Genomic DNA, 22,548 nt, shown 5'->3' with positions numbered 1-22,548 from the left:
TACCTGCTCTTTCTAGTTCTGGTTTTCGACGCCAGGTGGCGAAAGGGTAGACCACCATTCCCAATACACTATAAACTACAAAAATTTGGTAATAATATTAATTTTATATTTTAATTTAAAAATTATGTGAGCGAAATGATAACATTAGTTTTTACTTAAAATTATAAATGAATAATTAACAAATTAAACATGCATCATCCAGAAACGAGAATAAAGAAACAGTTTAATTTTTGTATAACATCATTTATTAAGGGATAAAATAAATGACAAATAACATATCACTTATTATATGAAACTATAACATTTCTTAGTATTCATTATTATTCGTTACGATATAAAAGAAATCACATCACATACGACCCTCCTCCTAAATTAAAAATCACATTCAACTCTTCACCCTGAGAACAAATCCACTGCCACGAGTTCAAGATCCAATAATTTTTAATTTGCCAACAATTTTACAGAATACAAGACTAAAATAATAATACCAGAATGAGATAAATCGAATATAATCCACATAACAAGGTTAAGCTTAAACCGCTTTCACTTAACCAAATTAAGGGACCCAGGAAACCCCAATTCATTGGCATTGGTCGCATTTTAAATCCAACACTCGGGCAACTTTTTGCTCACAAAAGATCCGAGCCAAAGTGGTGACCTTTAACATTTATTTTTTTCGATTTTGTTATTTTATTCACTTTCCTTAGAAGGGCCAAGTCAAATCACTTGAATTATCACACGATCATTCTTGATGCGGTGGCATATAGATAGATTATTAATATGTTTTGTGACTGTTGAAGGTGGACGATAGACAACAAGTTGACGATTACGACGACGACGACATTATTACGCAAAATCGTTTCTTTCTTTCTTTCGCTCTAAAATACTTGGCTGTCCACCTTCCATGGTTTTGACTATTTTCTCGAGGCGCCCCCCCCCCCCCCACCCTCCTCCGACCACTCGATACAAAATTTTTCGCCTCTTCCTTCCTTCTTCACAGCATTGTCAGTTGTTTCAAGTTTTTTTGTCTTTTTATAATTTAAATAAAGAAAAAACCAAAAACGAGTAATAAAACACGTAAATTCGGGCGATGAAGTGCTAAATGTCATTTTTACAGATAATACACCAATAAAACTTGCTGCTCCAACACGCTAGTTTGTACAATTACCCATCTTTGTCAATCAGATGTCAATTTCGATATTTAAGCAATTTTTAACTGATTTCTCAAAGACAACAAGTTAATCTTTTTTTCTTTTTTTTTCATTTTCATTTTCATTTTCATTTTCATTTTCAATATCAACTTTCACATTTCCAGTCTCATGAAAATCTTCTTCGCTCACTTCCTTCATCTTTTTACAATAAATTACAATAATAAAGATTATTCCAACATTTTTCTCGAATCTTACATTTAAATTCACACGAGCAAAAACTCAAAAATCCTCACTCTTCGACCACTTTCTTCATTCCTTTCTCTCTTTCTTTACTTTCATTCAAAGCCACGATATTTACAAAAATCTCATACTGTTCTTTTTTGTTTTTTTTTTTGTTTTGCTTCTTCACAGGAAAAGCAACTAAAAAAATAACAATATATAGCCGTATTTCAAGTCTTAAACGGTAATCTTAAAAAAATACTCGCAGTTTCAGAAAAATTTTCTTTGCGCTCTACACAACATACATACAGTAAGATCCCGTTTGCACCAATCTGTCTTGAAAGGAAATTTCTCAAATTCATTCAGCAAAAAACTGCATCTCTGCAGCAGAAACTTTGCAATCTTTTTCTTCTTCTTTTTTTGTTTTTTTTTTTTTTGTTTTTTTGTTTGTTTGTTTAGACACACTTGTCCATTGGGAAAGTGAAAAAAAGCGTTATGCAATCTGAAGAAATGTAAAAATTATAAATCTACGTGTGTTACATTACTAATTGTAAATAAATATTTCGTCCTTCTCTAATTGCTTTCGCTTGTCAGTAAAAAAAAAATCCATTTACGTGCTTCTTTGTGCATCATCCCTCGACATTCGCACTCTAACTGAGATCGCTACGCGAAATGGCGAACGCTCGTTCACTTTCAAATCTCAAAGTGAAGGGGCCGCTTGCACAATTCCGTCTGTATAACTTAAAAATATCGCCTGCGAAATCTCCGCAGGTTTTAGCAGAGTAGCAATGAGGGACGACGACACGATTATAAAATTATCAGCGACGCAGAAAAAAAAAACACTAAATATGAAAGAGCGCAAAAAATTTGAGAGAATTCGAGTAGAGAAAAAAAAATCGCCAAGAAACCAAATCGAATTTTATAATAACAATCATAATTTGATATGCGTTTCAGGTAGAACCAATCTTGAAATTTAATTTTCAAAATTCCAACACTCTTTCTCCTCCTCAGATTCTCTCCAAATATTTCTAACTAGCATGCTTTTTTAATCTTCCCTTTCAATTCTCCACTTCCTTACATCGATCTCTTTGTACATTCATATACAATTACACATTTGAAATTCATCTACATCATGATTTTTTCAAATTACAAATAAAGAATACACCAATTCTTTTTTCAGACACTCGAGAAAAAGACTTTGTCGTTCCAAGTGAAGTACGAATGTGACAATTTGTAAAATAAAATTCATTAATTCTCCTTTCGCATGTTTATTTATAACAAAAGATATTAATAAATTTTATCGCACAATCGCGCGTAAAAATTACTTGCGTGCACTCGAGAAAAAAAACAACAAAAATAGATTTAATTTCAAGTAAAGTCACGATGTGATTCTATTTGTAGACTAAAATTCATTAATTAATTTATTCATTAATATGAATTAATGAATTTTATTACACACGTCATGATAGATGCGATTCTCCGAAAGAGAGTTGCAATAATCGTCCTTAAAAAAAAAAACAAAAAAAAAATGAAAATATTCAATTGCAAAAGTAGTAAAATAATACGTTTTGTGTTCTCGTGTTTGTCACGTTAGAGAATTTTTTGTTCGACCAATTTTGTAATAATAGATTTCATTCAGTTTCACATTTTAATACTCTCCACACGATGAGAAATCACAAAATTAGAGAGATCCAGATATGAATTTATTGAGGTAAAAAAATATGTAGATCTGGTTCCCGTTTGGTGCATTGGGCCCTTTCAAAAATAGATATGTGTTAAAACTGAAAAATCCAAGTAATCAGGAATTAAAATCATTGCATTGTTCGAAATTATCGATTTTTTAAACATATTATTACTCTTGCTGATGGTGAGCACAGCAAAATATATTTTTCCTTCGCAATAAAAATTGATATTTTTCAATATATATATATTAAAAATTATGAGAACAAGTAGGGGAAAAAAAAGTGCAAGAAAAATCGTCGGATGGAGTAAAAATAAATAAAACGGGTAAGCGTGGGAAATTTCAAGCTTTCTCGAATCCCAAATAACATTCAGCGCTTTTTCTTTGAAACCCTCTCTCTTTTTCTTTTTCTTCTTCTTCTTCTTCTAGTTTCTGATCTTTTGCTGTGTGCTGTGGCGACACTTGTTTTTCAATGTCTCTTCTTTCCGACAAAGCTATCATATCATCATCATCTATCTCTTGATTTCAAATATTAGTTATAAAAACCTTACGAATAAATCGCAATCCAACTTGATCGAGATATTTAAAGACTCTATGCTTGTGCCAGTGTAGTAGTAGCTGGCCGCTTCTTTTGGCGAGTCGTACAAAAGTGTCCATAATTCCTCGCGAAATCGCGTGCGAGGAAAAAATTGGCGAATCGATTGTCTGATTATTACCAAACAAGTTAGGTCATATACCGCATCACCGCCCGTAAAGCATAAAGTAATTCAGCTTGCATGCGAGCCTCCAGGATCATTAAATTTACGTGAACCTGCACAGAAAAAAAACAGAAAATTTCAATTTAGTCTCAGATAGAGACGTCAAAGACTAACTCTAAAAAAAAAGGAGGGGGAAATAGGATGATTTTTTAAGAAACTAGGTGAATACATTTATTTAAATAAAATTAATTTAGGTACCACATTGAATTTAATTTAAAATGCATTAAATTCCTAAGCGTTCAAGTTAGAAAAATGTATTCCTTTCTTAACAATATAGACGCCTTATTAATCAAATAGTTGAATCTTATAAAGAAGAAGATTAATTTACTTCGAAAAAAAAAGTATTTTCAATAAAATATGTGAATCTATTAACAAAAATAATGAATATTTACAGAAATGGATGAATTTACAGTTTAGAAAAATTTCTACAAAATTGTTCAATTTTCAACCAAAGAGATGAATTTTCTACTAAAACGATTTATCTTCAATAAAAAAAAAAAGAATTTTTAACAAAGTAATCCAAATCTCAACTAAGTTACAATCTTAATTTAAAAAGATTGAATTTCTTCCAAAAAGACGAATTAAAAAAAAAAGAATTGAATTTTTACCCCAGAAGTATCAATTCACAATAAAAAAGTTAATTATAATTTAAATACTTAAGACTGCCTACCAAAATAGTTGAATTTTCGACAAAAATATTTCCATTTATATCCCAAAATATGAGTTCTCTACAAAACAATTGTTTCTTCAAACCAAAAATATGAATTTTCAACAAAATATTGGAATTTTCTATCAAATTCGTTGATTTTCAAGGCAGAAAGACAAATTATTTTGAAAATAGTAAAATATTTAACCCAAAAAGACCAATTTTTAACAACAAAAAAGTTATTTCTCAACCAAGTAAGTTAATTGTCAATCCAAGAAGATGAAATTTTAATCAAAAAGTATAATTTTCTACGAAAATACTAAAATATTCAACTAAAAAGAAATTTCTTCAACAAAGGTGTTTAATTTTCAACCAAAAAGGATACATTTTGAATTTTTAAAAAATTAAATTTTCCACCAAATAGTTGAATTTTCAATCCAAAAAGATTGTTTTTCAACAAAAAGTTAATTTTTCACCAAATAGTTGAATTTTCTACCAAAATACCTGAATATTCAACCACATAGTTCCACATAGTTCAATTTTCAACAACTAAAATTTGTTTAACCAAGAAAGAAGACACTTCTAGCAAAACTAATTATTCTCTAATCAAAAGAACGAATTTTCAACATAAATTTGAAGTTTTGATCAAGTAATCGAATTTTTTGTGAAACTATTCAATTTTAAACAAAATGGTTTTATTTAGGACCAAACAGATGAATTTTTAACCGAGAAGGATTAAACCTGAACCAAAAGCAGTTGCATTTTTTAACAAAATAGTTTAATTTTCAAGTCAAAACAACGAAATTTCTAGAAGACAGCAAAAAAACAGTTTACTTTCAACAAAAAATATAAATTTTTAACCAAAAATATTACTTTTTAACAAAATAAATATTTAACCAAATAGTAGAATTTTTAACCAACAGCGATGAATTCTGTACCACAAAACATACCAACAAAAAAAACAAGAAAAAAGTCGAATTTTCTTGAAAATTAGGGGAAAAAGTTTAAGCTGGAACAATGTTGCAAAGAATCGTAAATTTAAAAAATTGATTAAAAAATATATGTATTATTTTCGTATAATTCTTATACATACATAAAATAATATATTTCAATTTTTACAACGTGAAAATCTAGTATATTTCTATATAATTTAGTGAAATTTTCGTGACTGGCTTTATAAATAATTTATATTATTTTGATGCATACGAAATTGGATGCATGTAGTCTATTTTCAAGTTGGCATAAATTTGATTGAGAATTTGACTTTCAAAAATTTTAATTTCTTTCTGATTATCATTGTTTTCAACTTTATAGTCTACATATGTATTTGATAAATTTAGACGTTGCATAATATGTTATTAATTCAGTGACGCCAAATTCGGAAATCATCGCGAAACAAAAATACATTTTTTAAATTACAAATGTCCTATTGTTTGCTCTGAAAATTATGAGTTTCTTCTTTAGTATAGAAGGACACTTTATCTTTTACCAAGACTAGAGCCACTATTGATTTGATATTTCAAACTAGGTCATTGTTTACTAAAACAACATTGTGCCATTATTTAACGAAAAATTCTCAAGATTTCTACTCAAATCCTGGAAAAAATTCGTATTTTTCACTTGAAATTCCAACATTTTGGTAGAAGAACAAACTACTTGGGCAGCTACCGAACATAGACGCCAAAAATTTTTCGGGTATTAAGTACCCACTTTGCCAGTAGTGACCAAAAAAGTATTTTTTTTCAAAAAATTGTTGATACTTATTGTACTTATTTTGTGACTGTACAGGTCAAGACTAAAATTAAAATTTTATTTAGCTTTTTTTACATTTATATACATTTATAACTATTTTATAACAATTTAAAAAGTGTTTTTGTCCATTTAAATAAAAATAAAGTGATTGGAATAGTGAAATATATGGTGTTCAATTTTACTCAAAAATTGAAATTTCATTTTGCAAAATAAATACCTTTTTTGAAAGCATCAATATCACAGTAATTTTTTTCATAAACTATAGTATCTCAAGCATCTACTCATAAATTTTCACCTAAAAATATTAAAAATTACGCGAGTTCTGATTTTTTAAGTAAAAAACTGATTTTTTTCCGTTTTTTTACAATTTTTTTCTAACTTAATTTAAATGAATCACTATTAAAACAATTTGCCTTTGAAAAACATTCTATAAATTACATTAGATAATTTTTTTGTGCACTAATATTAAATAACGGCTGCGAGAGACTCGCTAGAGTACGCTCGGGTATTAATTGCCCCACAGTGCCAGTTACGTATATGGACAACAACAGTGCCAATTACGGATTAAAATTCGTTCCTTTGGCTTAGAAATTCGTCTCTTTTGTTAGAAATGTAATCTTTTTGGGATAAAAATTAATATATTTTTGTTAAAAATTCAACTATTTTGTTGAAAATTCATATTTTCCGGATGAAATTCAACTGTTTTGTAGAAAATACTTCTTTTTAGTTTTAAATGTCAACAATATGGTGCAAAACTTGAATATTAGGTTGCAAATGAACCTTTTTGTTGAAAAATTCAACACTTTTATTAGAAAATTCGTCTTTTTAGTTTAAAAATTCATCTTTTTTAATAGAAGTTTCATCTTTTTTGGTTAAAAATGCAACTGTTTGGTACAAAATTCATCTATATGATTGAAAATTAACTTTTTTATAAAATTCGTATAATCAGATGAAAAATTAAACTGTTCTGTTGAAAGTGAACCTTTTTTTATGAAAATTCATACTTTTTTATTAAAAATTTAACTGCTTTGTGGAAAATAACACCTTCTTGCATTATAAATTGAAAAATTCAGTTTTTCTTTTATTTTATTTTTTTTTTTTTTGTTTTGATTGAAAAATTTTTCTTAGTTAAAAATTCGTCTTGTTTGTTAAAAAAAAAAGTTTTATTTTCAAAGATAAAAGATAAATTTTCAAAGAAGAAAATTAATTTTCTAACAAGACCATTTTTCGCCAAATTAAATTAATTTTCAATTAAATAGTTGAATTTTTAACTAAAACAGACTGAATTTCAATTCAAATAGTTGAATTTAAAAATTAAAATTTGTTTAAAAATTTGTTAACCACAAATGGAATAGTTAAATTTAAAGTCAAAAAGTTAATTTTAAACATAACCAAAAAACAATTTTCAACAAAATAATTAAATTTCAATCAAAGTGATGAATTTTAAAATATAATTTTATTTTAAACCAAAAAGATGAATTTTCAACTAACATTATGGATTATTCAACTGAATTAGTTGAATTTTCAACCAAAAAGATAAATGTACAAATAAAATTATGAATTTAAAATTCATCTTGTTAATTAAAAATGTAATTAATTGTTTAAAAATTTAATTATTTTGCCGAAAATTCAACAATTTGTTACAAATTTATTCATTTTCATTGACAATGTAACTTTTTTCTAGAAAAAACGCCTTTTGGCTTGACAATTTAACAATTTGGTTGAAATTCATTTCTGATTGAAGAATCTTTCTTCGTTAAAAGTTAAACTACTTTGTTAAAAAATACTTTTAGTTAAGGAATCCTTATTTTAGTTGAAAATTTATGTTTTTTTATTAAAAATTTAATTATTTTGTCAAAAATTCAATAATTCTGTCAGAAATTTATTTTTTTTTTAATTTATAATTTAAACGCTTTCTAGAAAATTCGCTTTTTTGGCTTGAAAATTGATCAATTTGGTTGAAATATCTTTCCTCTCTTGATTAAAGAATCTTTCTTGGTTTAAAAAATTAAACTCCTTCGTTAAAAAATAATTTTGGTTTGAAGAATTATTATTTTAGTTGAAAAATCATTTTTTTTTCTTAAAAATGTAAATATTTGGCTGAAAATTTAATTACTTTGTTTAAAATTCTACAGTTATGTTTTTAATTAATTTTTTTTTATTGAAAATTTGGTTAAAATTTCCTTTCTCTCTTGATAAAAAAATCTTTCTTGGTCCAGAGTTCAACTCCTTTGTTACAAAGTATTTTCTAGTGAAAGAATCATTATTTTAGTTGAAAATTATTCTTTTTTTTAAATTAATTTTCTTAATAAGAAAAATATTTTTTTTATTTGGAAATTAAACTATTCCATTTTTTGTTGATAATTTATCTTTTTTGATTGAAAATCCAACTTCTTGGTTGACCAGAAATATTTATTATTAATATTATTTATCAACATTTAACCTTTTTTTTTATTTAATAATTAACATGAAAAAAAATTGCAAAATTTTCAAATCCACCATTTTTTTGCGGATTTTTTGCAGCCGTATCAGCCAAATTTACTATAAAAAAAAGTTAAAAAATTGTGCCTATTACTTGGAAGTGTCAATTTTTATGTGCAAAAAATTTGAATTCAAAAAAAATATATATTTTTCTAGAAAAAAAAAAAAATTATTGAAAAAAAAAACCCTCAAGCTCTTTGGCTTCCACCGCTAAAAAGATAATCCCCGAAATTTCCCGGTTTTTCCAGGTATATAAAAATTTTCCGAAAATTGCAGGCATTGGTGAAGATTTTCCAGATGAGTAGAGACACCCTGATGCTTGTTTAGGACTTGACTGAAAATGACGACTCACCTTTTCACTGGGCTTGAACTCCCTCATCACCCGATCGTAATCCCTTTTCGTGACGCGTTCCGGATAGCACACGGCACTCTTGATGAAGGTTTTCAGACTCCGCTCGAGGAGCTGATTCACCTCGTTGTAATCATAATCGTCATGTCTGATGCCGAACATACACTGGATGTAGTTCCAAATGGCTCGTCTGAAACGCGATGTGTCCACTTTGTTGTGTGTGCCCATCGTGTAATACGTTAGGTTATAGGCCGTCTTAAATTTGTCGTCAAGAAGATTCCCTACGTCATTGTAAAGCCTGTTTACCAAGGAATAACCATGGTCGTCCCAAGAATAATCCTGTACGCGGAAGGTGGGTATGTCGTTTAGCTGACCTCGCTGCAAAATTACAACAATCACACAACCATATTTATTATCACAATCTGCATTTTAAATTCAGATTAAAAACTAACCACTGTCTGTTGCGAAAATATATAGGCACCTCCATTTTTCTACAGATTTTCATTAATTTTCATTTTTTATTTGTTAAACTATAGCTAAAAGTCTCACAAAAATTAATATTATAAAAATAATCAGACAAATTCAACATATTACTATAAATATTTTCACAAAACTGAAACAACTATGTAGCGATCCAAAAATATCGTCCGGGTATAATACACCCAGTCTAGGTTCTGAGGGTTAAAAATATCAGCAGAAAAGAATTCTAAAAATAGTGAAGGTTTTGCCAATACTGATACAGAGGTTCACAATATGTTCAGATGATTAGCGATTATTTCCTGGCGAATGAGAGGTGAAACAGTACCATAATCATATTATCATTTCCAAATACTCGACTTTGGATAGCTCCAAGTCACTGAAAATAAATTATGAAATTTCTGAAGAAAAAAAAATTGTTTCGTTGATCCTTTCTGTGCACAATGATGAAATTTAGAGCCAAAAATAGTTATTTGTTAAAAAGTTGTTAACAAGCAAATTACACATTTTTGTCTTCAGACAGTGTCGTATGTATTCTTAAAGAGCAAAAAGTTGCACTTGAATGTTTAAAATTTTATTTCCTTCTTGGAAAAATACAAAAGACTTTACGATAAACGAGGCGGTTTTTTATTGGCCACAATTTTCTAAAGAAAGCCGAATCGTAAATAAACAAATTCTTAATTTTTTACGAACATGAGTCATCTTTGTGAATTATTTAGGAATATTTTTAAATCTTTGTAATGTCTTTGAAATCATTGAAATCTTTGTGGAATTCTTTCAAATATTTGTAAAGTATTACAAACCTTAGTTTAAATAGTTTAATTTTCAATCAAAATGATGAATTTTCAACTAAAATGAGAAAGCGTTAAGGAATATAATTGAATTTTCGATCGAAGTGATAAAATTTTGAACTAAACCAGCAATATTCGATAAAAAATGGAAGTTAAATTTTCAGATAAAAAAAAAATGTCCAAAAACATAAACAAATTTAAGAAAATTTGCAATTAATAATAAAATAATTTTTAATAAAAAATCAATCAATTAGTTATAATAATCAATTAATTATTGTTTCATTTTTAACATTTAACCAAATTTCAATTTTAAAAATCATCAATTAGTTTTTATTTCGAGTTGAACAAATTTAATATATTTATGCCTTCAAAACTAAAAAAAAAGTACTATGATTTTAAGAGTTGATATGATATTATTAGTCATGTCTTATGAAAGGAAAAACATTTTTTATGAAAAAAAGCTTAAAGCTTATCAAACAGAATTGTTTTAATATTATTATCTGTAATTGAATTTTTCCTTACAGTCGCTTCTTACCAATTAAAAAAAAAGGTTGAATTCTAATCAATCATGGCTTATTTATTCGAAGAAACGATCAAATAAATATATAAATTAAAATAAATTTTTTTTGTAAGTTTTACCATTTTTTCTATAAAACCAATGTTTTTATTTGAAACGATATCATCATTTAAAAAAAAGACTATTTTTTTACAAGTACATTCAATGTTTTACCTCTAGTTAAATCCGTTACCAAATGGTTCAATTTTCAAGCAAAAAAGATAAATAGTCTGCATTTTTAAAGCATAGAAGTTCAATTTTTAACCGAAAAATTAAGTAGATGAATTTCCATCAAAACAAAATTAATTTTCAATTTAAAAAACAGCAATAAAAACGAATTTTATACAAAAAAGTTGAATTTTGTACCAAATTTTTTAATTTTCAATAAAATAGTCTAATCCTTAACCAAAATAGATAAATCTTCAACTAAGAAGTTGCACTTTTAACCAAAAACTCAAAAAGAGATGAAGTTTCTACCAAAAAATGAATTTTCTACCAAGAAAAATTTTTCACTCAAGAATGAAAAATAATGTTAACCAAATTGTTGAATTTTCAACAAAAAATATTAATGTTTATCAAAAAAATGTTATAGTTGATATTTCAACAACAAAATTTTTATTAAAAACAAAAAAAAGGTTGTTGAACCTAAAATAACAACAAAAAACTTTTTCACAATTAATTGGTTGACTTTTTTAAGAAAATATTTGAATTTACAGTTTAAACATTTTTTTCAACAAAAAGAATTGTTAATTTTATTTTTTAACCAAAAAACGAACTTACAACTAAAATTATGAATCTTTAACGAAAAAAAATGAAATTTGAAAAAATTTGTTCAACTTTCAACCAAATCGTGGAATTTTTAATCAAACATTTTTTTGGTTCAAAATTCTACTTTTTGGTTACAAATTCTACTATTTAGTTATAGATTTAATTTATTTGTTGAAAATTAAAGTCTTTTGTTTAAAATTAATCGTTTTTGGTCGAATATTTATATTGTTTGGTTGAAAATTAATTCTCTTTATTTAAAAAGCCTATTATTGTATTTTTGTTCGAGAAATAATCTCTTTTACTTAAAAAACATACTTTTTGTGAAAATTTAACGATTTTTATGAAAAATTCATCGTTTTGGTCAAAAATTTATACTTTTGTAAAAAATTCATATTTTTTTACTGAAAATATATATTTTTGATTGAAAATTAATTCCTTTTGTTTAAAAAGCCTATTATTGTATTTTTGTTTAAGAAATATTCTCTTTATATTAAAAAATATACTTTTTGTGAAAATTCAACGATTTTTATGAAAAATTCATCGTTTTTGGTCGAAAATTTATACTTTTGTACAAAATTCATATTTTTTTATAGAAAATTTATCTTTTTTGATTGAAAATTAATTCCTTTTATTTGAAAAATCTATTATTGTATTTTTGTTTAAGACATAATCTCTTTTACTTAAAAAACATAATTTTTTTTTAATTCAATGATTTTTTTGAAAAAGTTATCGTTTTTGGTAAAAATTTATAGTTTTGTAGAAAATAAATATTTTTTGGTTGAAAATTTATCTTTCGGTGAAAAAAATCTTTTTTTCTTTTTGATTCACCTTTTATGTTAGAGAGTTAATAATTTTTATTGAAGATTAATATTATATTTTTGGTGTTTAGTTCATAACTCCACAAATTCGTTGAAAGTTCAATTATTTTATTGGAAATTCCACTAGTTTCTTAAGAAATCACCTTTTTTGGTTTAAAATTCAACTCTTGGTTCCAAAAATCTATTATTTGGTTCAAAATTGCTCTTTTTTGTGTGAAAGTAAGTTCTTTTGATCAAAAACAAAACAAAAAAGTATCACAATTCTGTTCCAAAATTAATTTGAATTCAACTATTTTGTTAAAACGTCTTTTTTTGTCGATAATTCATCCTTTTTGTATTGAAATTTCTCTTTTACTTGAAAAATCGTCTTTTTGGGTGGAAAATTCAACAATTTGCTAAAAAAAATCACCTTTTGGCTGAAAATTCATCTCTTGGTTAGAAATTCTATTATTTAGTTGAAAATTCAACTATTTTCTTAAAAAATAATATTTTTTTATCAAAATTTCAACTGATTTATTGAACACTTGTATTTTTGGATAGAAAATCTATCCGTTTGGTGTAAAAATCCCCATTTGTTAGACAAGTCATATTTTTAGTTGAAAATTCGTCTTCCTTGCTTCAAAATTAAACTGGCTTGCAAAATATTCATATTTTCAAATTAAAAATTATGTTTTGAAAACTGTGTTTGTTGTGCAAGTTGTAATTTTGAATAAAATGTTACTTTTTCAATTGGAAAAAGGTGACAACACGGAAAATAGGTGACACTCTGTGATGACTGAATTAAGCATTGTAGAAACTGCACGTTTTTATCATGTGATATGAAATTTGTTATGTTTTAAGTGACTGTATAAATTTTTCTTCTAAAAACTTGTCAAATTCTCGGCAAAAATAAATAAATAAATAAATAAAATTGCTGTTATTTTCCGATCTCAAAAAAATGCCCAGTTTCTAAAAATTTGTTATAAAATTGATGTACCTTGGCAAAGTCCTGGTAGATAAAGGTAGGATCATCGATGAAGTGACCAATATCCGAGTCTAATACAGAACTTCGTTGGGGTGCAGCTGCCAATTCAGCAGATTGCGATTCCACAGTCTCGAATCTTTTTGACAGCTCTTCTTGCGTAATCTGATAGGATTCCGATTTTTCCGAAAGTCGCTTCATTCGTTCCATAAGTGTCTCTACACCCACTTCTTGTTCTCCAACTATACTGGGTGATGAAGGCGGCGACGGGATGGTTTCTACAAAATTAAGAAAATTCATCAGTTTAAAATCAACTGCAATGTTTATTCTTTAATCCATAAATAATCAAAATTCCTATTTATTTACTATAATTATTAATAATTCCTCATTATTCCTAATAAGTTCGTAATAAATTCCTAATAATTCCTAATTATTTATATAATATTTGGCTTAGAATGCTTCTTATTTCGTTGAAAATTGAATTACTTTCTTGAAAATTCAAAAATTTTATTAATTTTTTTTCTTTCGTGACGAAATCTAATTGATAAATATACAATTAACAGATTTTAACGTTAAAAATTCAAGTGTTTTTAATTTGCAAACCTCTGTAGTTCAACAAATTTAAATCTGATTTCAACTTTATAAACTATTTTCAACTTTAAATAATGTTGTTCCAAATTAAGATATTAATCATTAAAAACTTGTATTCCATTTTAAATCCTATTGCAATTTTTCGTTTACTCTAAAATATTCCATTTTTTAATGAAATTATTCAATTTTTATATGCAAGTAACAATTGTACTGTTATTAATTGGAAACTAGGACATTTTTTTTTAATTTGAAGAGGAACATTTTATATTTTTAAGATTGTTACAGAGTTAAAAAAGAGGAAATTTACATTTTCAACATTTTATAAATTGAAAGAATTTTTTATTTGAAACATTTGCATTGAGTTGAAGGTGGGAAAGTTTGGTTTTTAATTTTACCCAAATTGAAAGAGTTGTTTTTCGTTTTAGCATTTTTATGAATGAATTTTTTTTATTAAAAAGAGGCTATTTTTTTACAGTTTTATTGAATTTAAAGAAAGAATCTTTTATTATAATTTTTTCAAAGAAGATTTTTTTAGACATTTTTATAGAGTTGGAAGGAAATCTTGATATTCAAATTTTTATGAATTGAAAGTGGGACATCTTTTATTTTAAAGAGTTTTATAAAGTGGGGAGGGATAAAATTTTGGTTATTTATTCGTTTTCTGAATTGGCACTTTTTATTTTAAATCAATTTTCTGAATTGTAGGAGAATATGTCTTTGTTTTTAACATTTTTATTGAGTCCATTGAGCCTGATTAACAATTGTTTTTTCTAAATTAGGAGATAATTAAAAATTTATCAAGTTTCAATTAATTTTTTTTGTTAAAAATCCACATTTTCGGACACAAAATTCAACTGTTTTCTAGAAAAATCGTAGCTTTGAAACGAAAATTAAAACATTTGCTAGAAAATTTAACTATTTGACTAAAAATTTAAGTATTTCCTTGAAAATAAATCTTTTAACTACTTTCTTCAAATTTTATTCTTTTTGGATGAAAATTCAACACCTTTATCGAAAATTCGTCTGGTTAGCTAGAAAATTCAACAATTTGGTATCAAGTTTAGATATTTGGTAACAAATTTAATTGCTTGTAGAAAATTCGGTTTTTTAATCGAAAATTAACTCTTTTTTTTTCGTAGAAAAATGATACTTTTTGGTTCAAAACTTTAACTATTTAGTTAAACAACTTTAGAAACTAAAAAAAAACTTTATTTTGACTCCACGGTAAAAACAATTTTGTTAAAAATTCGCCTTTGTTAGTTGAATTTAAATTGTTGAACTACTTTCTTGAAAGATCTTTTTTTTTGGCTGAAGATACATAATTTTAGTTTAAAATTAGTTTTTTTCTGGGTTAAATTTTTGTTGTACTGAAAATGTAACAATTTTATTGAAAATTCAATTGTTTTGTAGAAAATTCGATTTTTTGGCTTGAAAATTTAACAATTATGTATAAAATTCCACTATTTTGTTGAAAATTTATGTAATTTGTTGAAAAAGCGTTTGTTTTGGTACAAAATTAATCTTCTTGGTTGAAGATTTATTTTTATGGTTTAAAATTCAACATTTTGAGTGAATATTCTGTTTTAGTTGAGAATACAACTACGTTATCGGAAATTCGTCTTTTTTGGTTCAAGAAAATCAAATTTCTCAGACTGGAATCTTAACACTTAAAGGGCATACTGGGTGTCAAATACCCAGCGACTTATTTGCGATTCAACAAAACGTACCAAATTCAAGAAAATGGAACATATGGCGCCAAATTAACAAATGACATGAAAACCTATTTTTCTATGTGATTTTCACATAATTTTGATTTTTGTCATTTTTATACGCAGTTTAGTATCAATAAAATCGTTTAATCATGCAAAGTATGGTGTTTCATTTTCCATTGAATTGAAGCTTTTATTTTTTAGAATAAATACCTTCTTTGGAACGACACTATAAAACTAACTTTATTTACGAAGCGCCGTATCGCGGAAGTATTCAAAACCTGTTATGAAACCCTTTTCTCCTTAAACTAGACAAATTAAACAACATTAATTTATTTTCTTGTAAAAAAACTATCCAATACCGTCGGCATAGCACACGTTTGAATACCCTTGGGTTTATAACACCCAGTGTGTTCTTTATGTAATTTTACGGAAGTGTGCCCTTTAGGGGTTAATGGAATAACCCGAGTAACAAAAAAAATTATTATTTTATTGTCAAAATTTCTTACCAGTCTTGCCACTGCCATTAAGAATCTTCTTGGGACTACTAGACAGCTTGTCTTTGGCAGGTTGTACTTTAATTTTATTGTCCTGTACATTCTCCTTGTAGCGGTGACCCGCTACGTTGTCCAGTTCCTCGTTAATGCCGCATGAGAAGACGAAGGACGCGAGCGAATGGAAGTGAGCCAAAAGAACTATCGCATGGACAACCTCAGCTAACGACCAATTATCTGCACCTTTCGTTAATTTCTGCAACAGATAAATCCACCAATTTTTTATCCCTCCACACTTTAACAAGTCCAACTTCAAAGCTAAATAGCTATCGGTTGAAAAATAAGAAAGAAAGAAAATACTTCCACTGTAGCTGTGGAGTAGAGTGTAGTCAGGAAAGGAAACTACATTCTTTGGAATAAATTAAATATTATTTGAAAAATATAGTTGCAGGCAACACAGCCTTGTAGCAGTTTTATTTTGGATGAAAAAAGACATTTTTTTCCGACAAAAAGGGGATTAAAAGGAGATTTAATTTATTGATTAAATCTTTTAATATCGTATGAGTCTATCTCGTAAATATTGAACGAAAGTGCCTCCTACTATATATATTAGGTACTTGACTGAATATTTAATTATTTTGTTGAAAACTTAACAATTTTGATAAAAATTATAAGTATTTGGTTAAAAAAAAAGAAGTTATTGAAGATTCCTCTTTTTCTGATTAATTCAACTACTTTTAATTAAAAATTAAAATCCTTTTTGGTTTAAAATTAATTTTTTGTTAACAATTTAACTGCTTTTTAAAAAATTCATTTTTTTTTATTGAAAATACAAAAATTTGATTGATATTCTTTATCTTTTTTGGTTGAAAAAACTATTTTGTTGAAAAATCGTATTTTTTTATTGATCTTATTTTGAGGAAATTTAATCTACTTTGGCTAAAACTTCAAATATTTGTCTGAAAATTAACTTTTTTGTTGGAAATTCATTTTTTTGACAAATGCAATGATTGACTATTCAACTATTTTATTCAAAATTCCTCTATTTCTGATCAATTCAACTGCTTTTTAATAAAAATAAAAATTCTTTTTAGTTTAAAATTCAACTTTTTGGTTTAAAATTAATTTTTTGTTAAAAATTCAACTGCTTTTTAGAAAATTCGTTTTTTTTCCTTGAAAATACAAGAATTTGGTTGATATTCTTTATCTTTCTCGAAACGAAAATCTTTTTTGGTTGAAAACTCAACTATTTTGTTGAAAAATCGTATTTTTTTTAATTGACCTTATTTGGTGGTAATTTATTAATCTACTTTGGTTAAACCTTCAAATATTTGTCTGAAAATTAACTTTTTTGTTGAAAATTCATTTTTTTGACTCGAAAATTATTTTTTGGTTAAAAATCTATCCCTTTGGTAAGAAATTCCATAGATTTTTGGTTCAAAATGCAATTGCTTGGAAGAACATTAATCTGTTTTCGTTGAGAATTCAACTATTTCACTGAAAATTCATCTTTTTGAGATCAAGCGAACTACTTTTAATTTAAAATCGAAATCATGTTTCTTTGAAATATCGACTATTATATTTTTCGTTAAGGTTTCATCTATTTAGATTAAAAATGTAACTTCTGATTTAAAAATTAATGTTTTTTTTAATTCAATCAGTTTATTGAAGATTCGCCTTTTTATGATGAATTCGACTGTTTTTAATTAAAAATAAAAATCTTTTTCATTTTATATATCAATTATTACAGTCTTCGTCGAGAATTTACTTTTTGTTAAAAATTCAATAGCTTGGTTGAAAAATCAACTATTTTTCAGGCAGCTTTTTGAATTCATTGCACGTGATTATAAATTAAAATCTGTTTTGTTGAAATATAAACTATTAACTTTACCTTGAGAATTCATTTTTTTAAATTTAATTGCTTAGTTTAAATCTTACCTACATTAATTTTACTTAAAAGAATATATTCCCCTATTTAGGTGCAAAATCACCTTTAAAAGCGCGTTGGCTTCTAGTCTTGAAGTTTAGTTTATGATTCTTAAAAAATAAATCTAAACCTTTTCAAAAAAAAAGGGAGAAAACGGGAAAATTGGGACAGATTTTGATCAAATAATGTTGATAAAATAATTTGTTAAGCAATTCTCCGAAAACAAATGGAAATTTCCGATCTTCAAAATTCAAAACACTCTGCCACTTTTTGTCTTTTGGAAAAACAAATTTCATCCCATAAATAAATATCCCTGTTAGTAAATCGTAAATCAAGATAGAGACTAAAACAAACCTCTATGTGTGTTTTGTTGAGAAGCCAAGGCCTGTGTGCGAGAATTTTGTTGATCTCGTACAGATCTTGTAACTTTCCAGGTATCGATCTCAATCCCTGAAGCCAGGAAGGATCACCACCTTGATGCAGAAATTCTGACTTTTGAAGGTTTATAAGGTAGCTACACTGATGTCTGCCAGCAGCCTAAAAATTATTTATTTAAATATTTATTTTAATGATTGCATACTTTAGTTTGCAAAATTTTTCTTTCAAATGTCCACAATCAATGAAACAATTGATGGAATTCTTAATTTCCATTATCTCGAAATATCTGCAATTGAACGAAAGCTGTTTGCTCTATAAGACCTGTTTTTACTTTTCTTTCGAATGATTATCTTATCACTTATCGCGTTTCGGTATTTGCACTCGCAAACTTTACAGGCGATAAAATGTTTTTGATCAAAGCGATGACAGTGGAACTTTGGCGCATGCCAAAAAAAAAAGTCTGACTCATACGAGTCAATATTTTTTTAAGGTAATTCAGAAATATTTATGTACCACATTTTCTATTATTTTCCCCTTTGCTTATACTGGATATTATTGCTGATATGCAATGTTTAACCAAATTTGTCTTACTTATCTCTATTTGTTCAAAACTTTATCCCATTTTACAATAAGATTTACGCATCTTTACTTTTTATAGGGAATAATCCTTTTGAAGTTTCAACAAGTTATTTTTCTCTTAAGGTAATTATCAAAAATTAAAAAAATATGTAAATTTAGAGTCTCACCATGATAGCGATAAGATGTCGGTAATCATAAGGGAGAGGACCATCTCCGCGAAGAACAAAATTTTGGGTTCTTAGAAAATGTTCCAAATAGGAAGGGTGCTGGGACATAACCATGGAGACATGATCTAGCCTATTGTTTTGAAGGAAAGCATCCATGAATAGCATATGCGTCTGAAACAGAAAAAAAAATAAATTAAAATCGTATTGTATGCATATTAACGACATAAAATAAATTTAATTGCAAACTTTGTTTGCAAAATCTTCTTATTGCATTATCAGATGAAGCTAACCTAGGCATCTCGGATATTATTTTAATTATCATATAAAGAAGTAATAGAACTCGTGACGATTCATGATAATATTATGATCCTTAAGATTTGAAATACGAGAAAGTATTTATAACTTAGATGGAAAAGATTAATTACAATCCAATCATTTTTTGCAATTAAAGAGTTATGTTGACCGGTTTTTTTTCCTCCGCTCGACATTTTTTCCATTCTGTATGTGAGTAATTAGATTTACAATATTTCAATAACCTCGAACTTTTAATTACCTGAGAAACATTTACTGTTTTGAAATTACTACTTATTATAAAGAACTTTTTTATCAGCATATTTGAACGAACAAATTTATTTAAAAGGCTCTTTACATTATTTTTATTATCAAAGGAAATTTTCCTTGTGGAACGGTAGGTATTTTTTTGATCAATGTCCGAGGAGAAGCAAGGTTAATAATTATTACTATTGTGATTGATGCAGATAAGATCGATAATTACATTGTCACTCACACGGGAAAAAACAACAAGCCCTAATAAAACAGTCACCGCCATTTATCGGTTCACACAGGCGTTATTCACATATTAGATACATTCCAAAATATTTTTTGAACTGAAATAAATAGCTTTTTACTACCAATTTAACCAACAAATTTATTCCGAAGAAACAATTTTTTAAAGTGGATTGATGTAACATTGAAATTGTAGTAACGGCAATATTTAATCTTATTATCATCTCGGAAACACAATATAATTATTTTAAAATTGTATAAGTGGAAATATGTAGACAGCAGACAAACAATCGTCTGTCACTAGAAATCGCCAATCGCATGATTGATCACTAGTAATCTTATGATCTGAAAAGAGTCTTAAATACGAGTAATATATTTTACCGAAAATGTGTTAATGGCAAGCTATAGAAATAACATTATTTATCTGCTTATAAAAAAAAACTTATCACAAACTTTTCTTCCTAGAATTTTATTTAGAGAATTAATCAAATAAAAAGGGGTCCCTGCTCTCGTAAATAAGGGTCCACTAATGGATTGCATGATTAAAAATAAACAGACATCACCTACCCAATATCAATCAATCAACACACTTGAAGTTAATTTCAGCCATCACTGATACGAGGGAGTTAATTGGCTGTTTAAAAAAGAAAAAAACAATATTTGAAGGATCATCTATAACTTAAAAGAAGGGAAAACAATATACAAAACGTTGTTAAGTGGGACAATGCACAATGAACCAAAAAATAAATTTTTTTTTAAGTTTTCAAATTTATTTCAAATAAAGAAATGTAACAAAAAAAGTACAGTTTTTTAATTTACGTACCTATTTTTTGAATAACTTAAACAATTTTTTAATTGCTTTCATTTGATAAAGTAACGACAGTTGAAGATAATTTGTCATTACAAAATAAGAAATAATTTTTTGAATTAATTCGTTAAAAGTGGAGTTTATTTTTTGCGTTATATTAACGTTTACTTTTACATTTAAATAACATTACAATGGGAAAACTTTGTAATAGAATAATAATTACTATTAATGCTATAAACAAATTTTACAAGCTAATGCATAATTTAGACATTTTTTGACAGCAACAATATTTTTTCATGCTGGTACTTTAAATATATATTATGAACAAATTAGTCATAAAAATGCAGAAAAAAAATTGTCAAAACCAAATTTTAACATATGACAATTTTGAAACAGCTTCACGTCATTTTTTTAAACGCAATAATTATAATTATCATTTTTATAATAGATACTTAACTATATCTATATATATTAATTACGACTTATTTATGAATTATTTGGAGAAATTTTTGTTACAAAAATCATAATTGCATGTATTGGGTTTCGAAGAAAAACCCGTAGTCTCAAAGAAGCCTTTCCAAATTGCTCACGTTCAAAACAAAATATGTAAGCAACCGAATTTTGCATGTATTTAAATAAAAATTTGTTGCAATGCTTATACAATTTTTGGGTAAGTATATCTCTTTACAATAATATTGAAATAGTGTTTAAATTATGAGCTAGACAATTGAAAGTAGTACTAAGATTTAAAAAAAAAAAAGAATATTTTTGTCGAAGTATGTTTAAGTTATGCATCTGATAAAATTTATTTATAATAATCGTAACTCACAAATTGCATTTTTATCAATTTTCTGTTTATAATAATCATAATCTTCACTGATTAACCTTTGTTTAAAACAAAAGAACGTTCGAATGGATTAGGAATTCTAGGCTAAATTTTTATTTGAACCAAAAACTACACATACTTCCCCATCATTGTAACGCACTCGTGCAGAAATCGCCCGATTTCAAACGTAATACCGATCTGACCCCGATCGGATTTCCCGATCTGGCCCTGTGATTGGTAGAAGTCTGTGGCCCACACCTGGGCCCGACCGGGCAAGACCGATTTCCTACTGAAACGACATCTACATGCGCTCGCAGAACTAGTGCTGCTTGATTTTTTCTGATGGTGCAGTGAAATTTGTATACATACTACTCGTTTATAATATTCTAGCTATGATTAAAAATGCATAAGGCGAGTAAGCCACGTGTTCAGAGGCACCAAACACCAGCCAGTAGACCTCGAAACCTGTGCGAGGAAGATGAGAGTAAGTAATAAAATTACTCTCGGCGGGCTCATTAAAACCTAACCACAAATAAATTAATAATTAATTTAATTGTTTTAGGTAAAATTAGTATATTTACCATCAGATGAGTCAAATACTATTGTATGATGAAATTGATTAAGTTCTTTTGTTTTCAATTATTATTAAAGAACTCAAGGTTTTTCGATTTAATGTAGAGTTAGAATTATCAAATCTATTGACAAAAAATGAATTGCAGTATGCACAAAATTGTAATGTTTTTAAATTATAACAGTAAAATATGTGATACAATCAATTATGTTATTGAAACTTTGATTCTGTATTAATAATAAATTTATTAAAGAAATACATTAAGGACAAATTTTCATAACATTCCAGCAAGACCTAGTTACTC

At 26.9% G+C, this 22,548-nt stretch overlaps 1 protein-coding gene across 6 annotated transcripts in view; it reads right to left on the bottom strand.

Annotated features, from left to right (window-relative positions):
* Positions 1-1,263: 1,263 nt before the first annotated feature.
* The window catches only part of LOC117179144 (sestrin homolog), a 592,084-nt gene continuing 570,799 nt past the window's right edge, over positions 1,264-22,548 (bottom strand). For all 6 annotated transcript variants that reach the window (XM_033370823.1, XM_033370824.1, XM_033370827.1 and 3 more), the window contains 6 exons: positions 19,254-19,424; positions 18,484-18,666; positions 16,218-16,458; positions 13,424-13,686; positions 9,041-9,415; positions 1,264-3,862 (listed from right to left, as the gene is read on the bottom strand). In XM_033370823.1, coding sequence (XP_033226714.1) covers positions 3,776-3,862; positions 9,041-9,415; positions 13,424-13,686; positions 16,218-16,458; positions 18,484-18,666; positions 19,254-19,424 — 1,320 coding nt within the window. In that variant the 3' untranslated portion in view covers positions 1,264-3,775. The remainder of the gene's footprint in view (positions 3,863-9,040; positions 9,416-13,423; positions 13,687-16,217; positions 16,459-18,483; positions 18,667-19,253; positions 19,425-22,548) is intronic.

Source organism: Belonocnema kinseyi, chromosome 8 (assembly GCF_010883055.1).
Source record: "Belonocnema kinseyi isolate 2016_QV_RU_SX_M_011 chromosome 8, B_treatae_v1, whole genome shotgun sequence".
NCBI classification, from domain to species: Eukaryota; Metazoa; Arthropoda; class Insecta; order Hymenoptera; family Cynipidae; genus Belonocnema; species Belonocnema kinseyi.
This window is presented reverse-complemented; position numbering and strand designations above follow the sequence as displayed.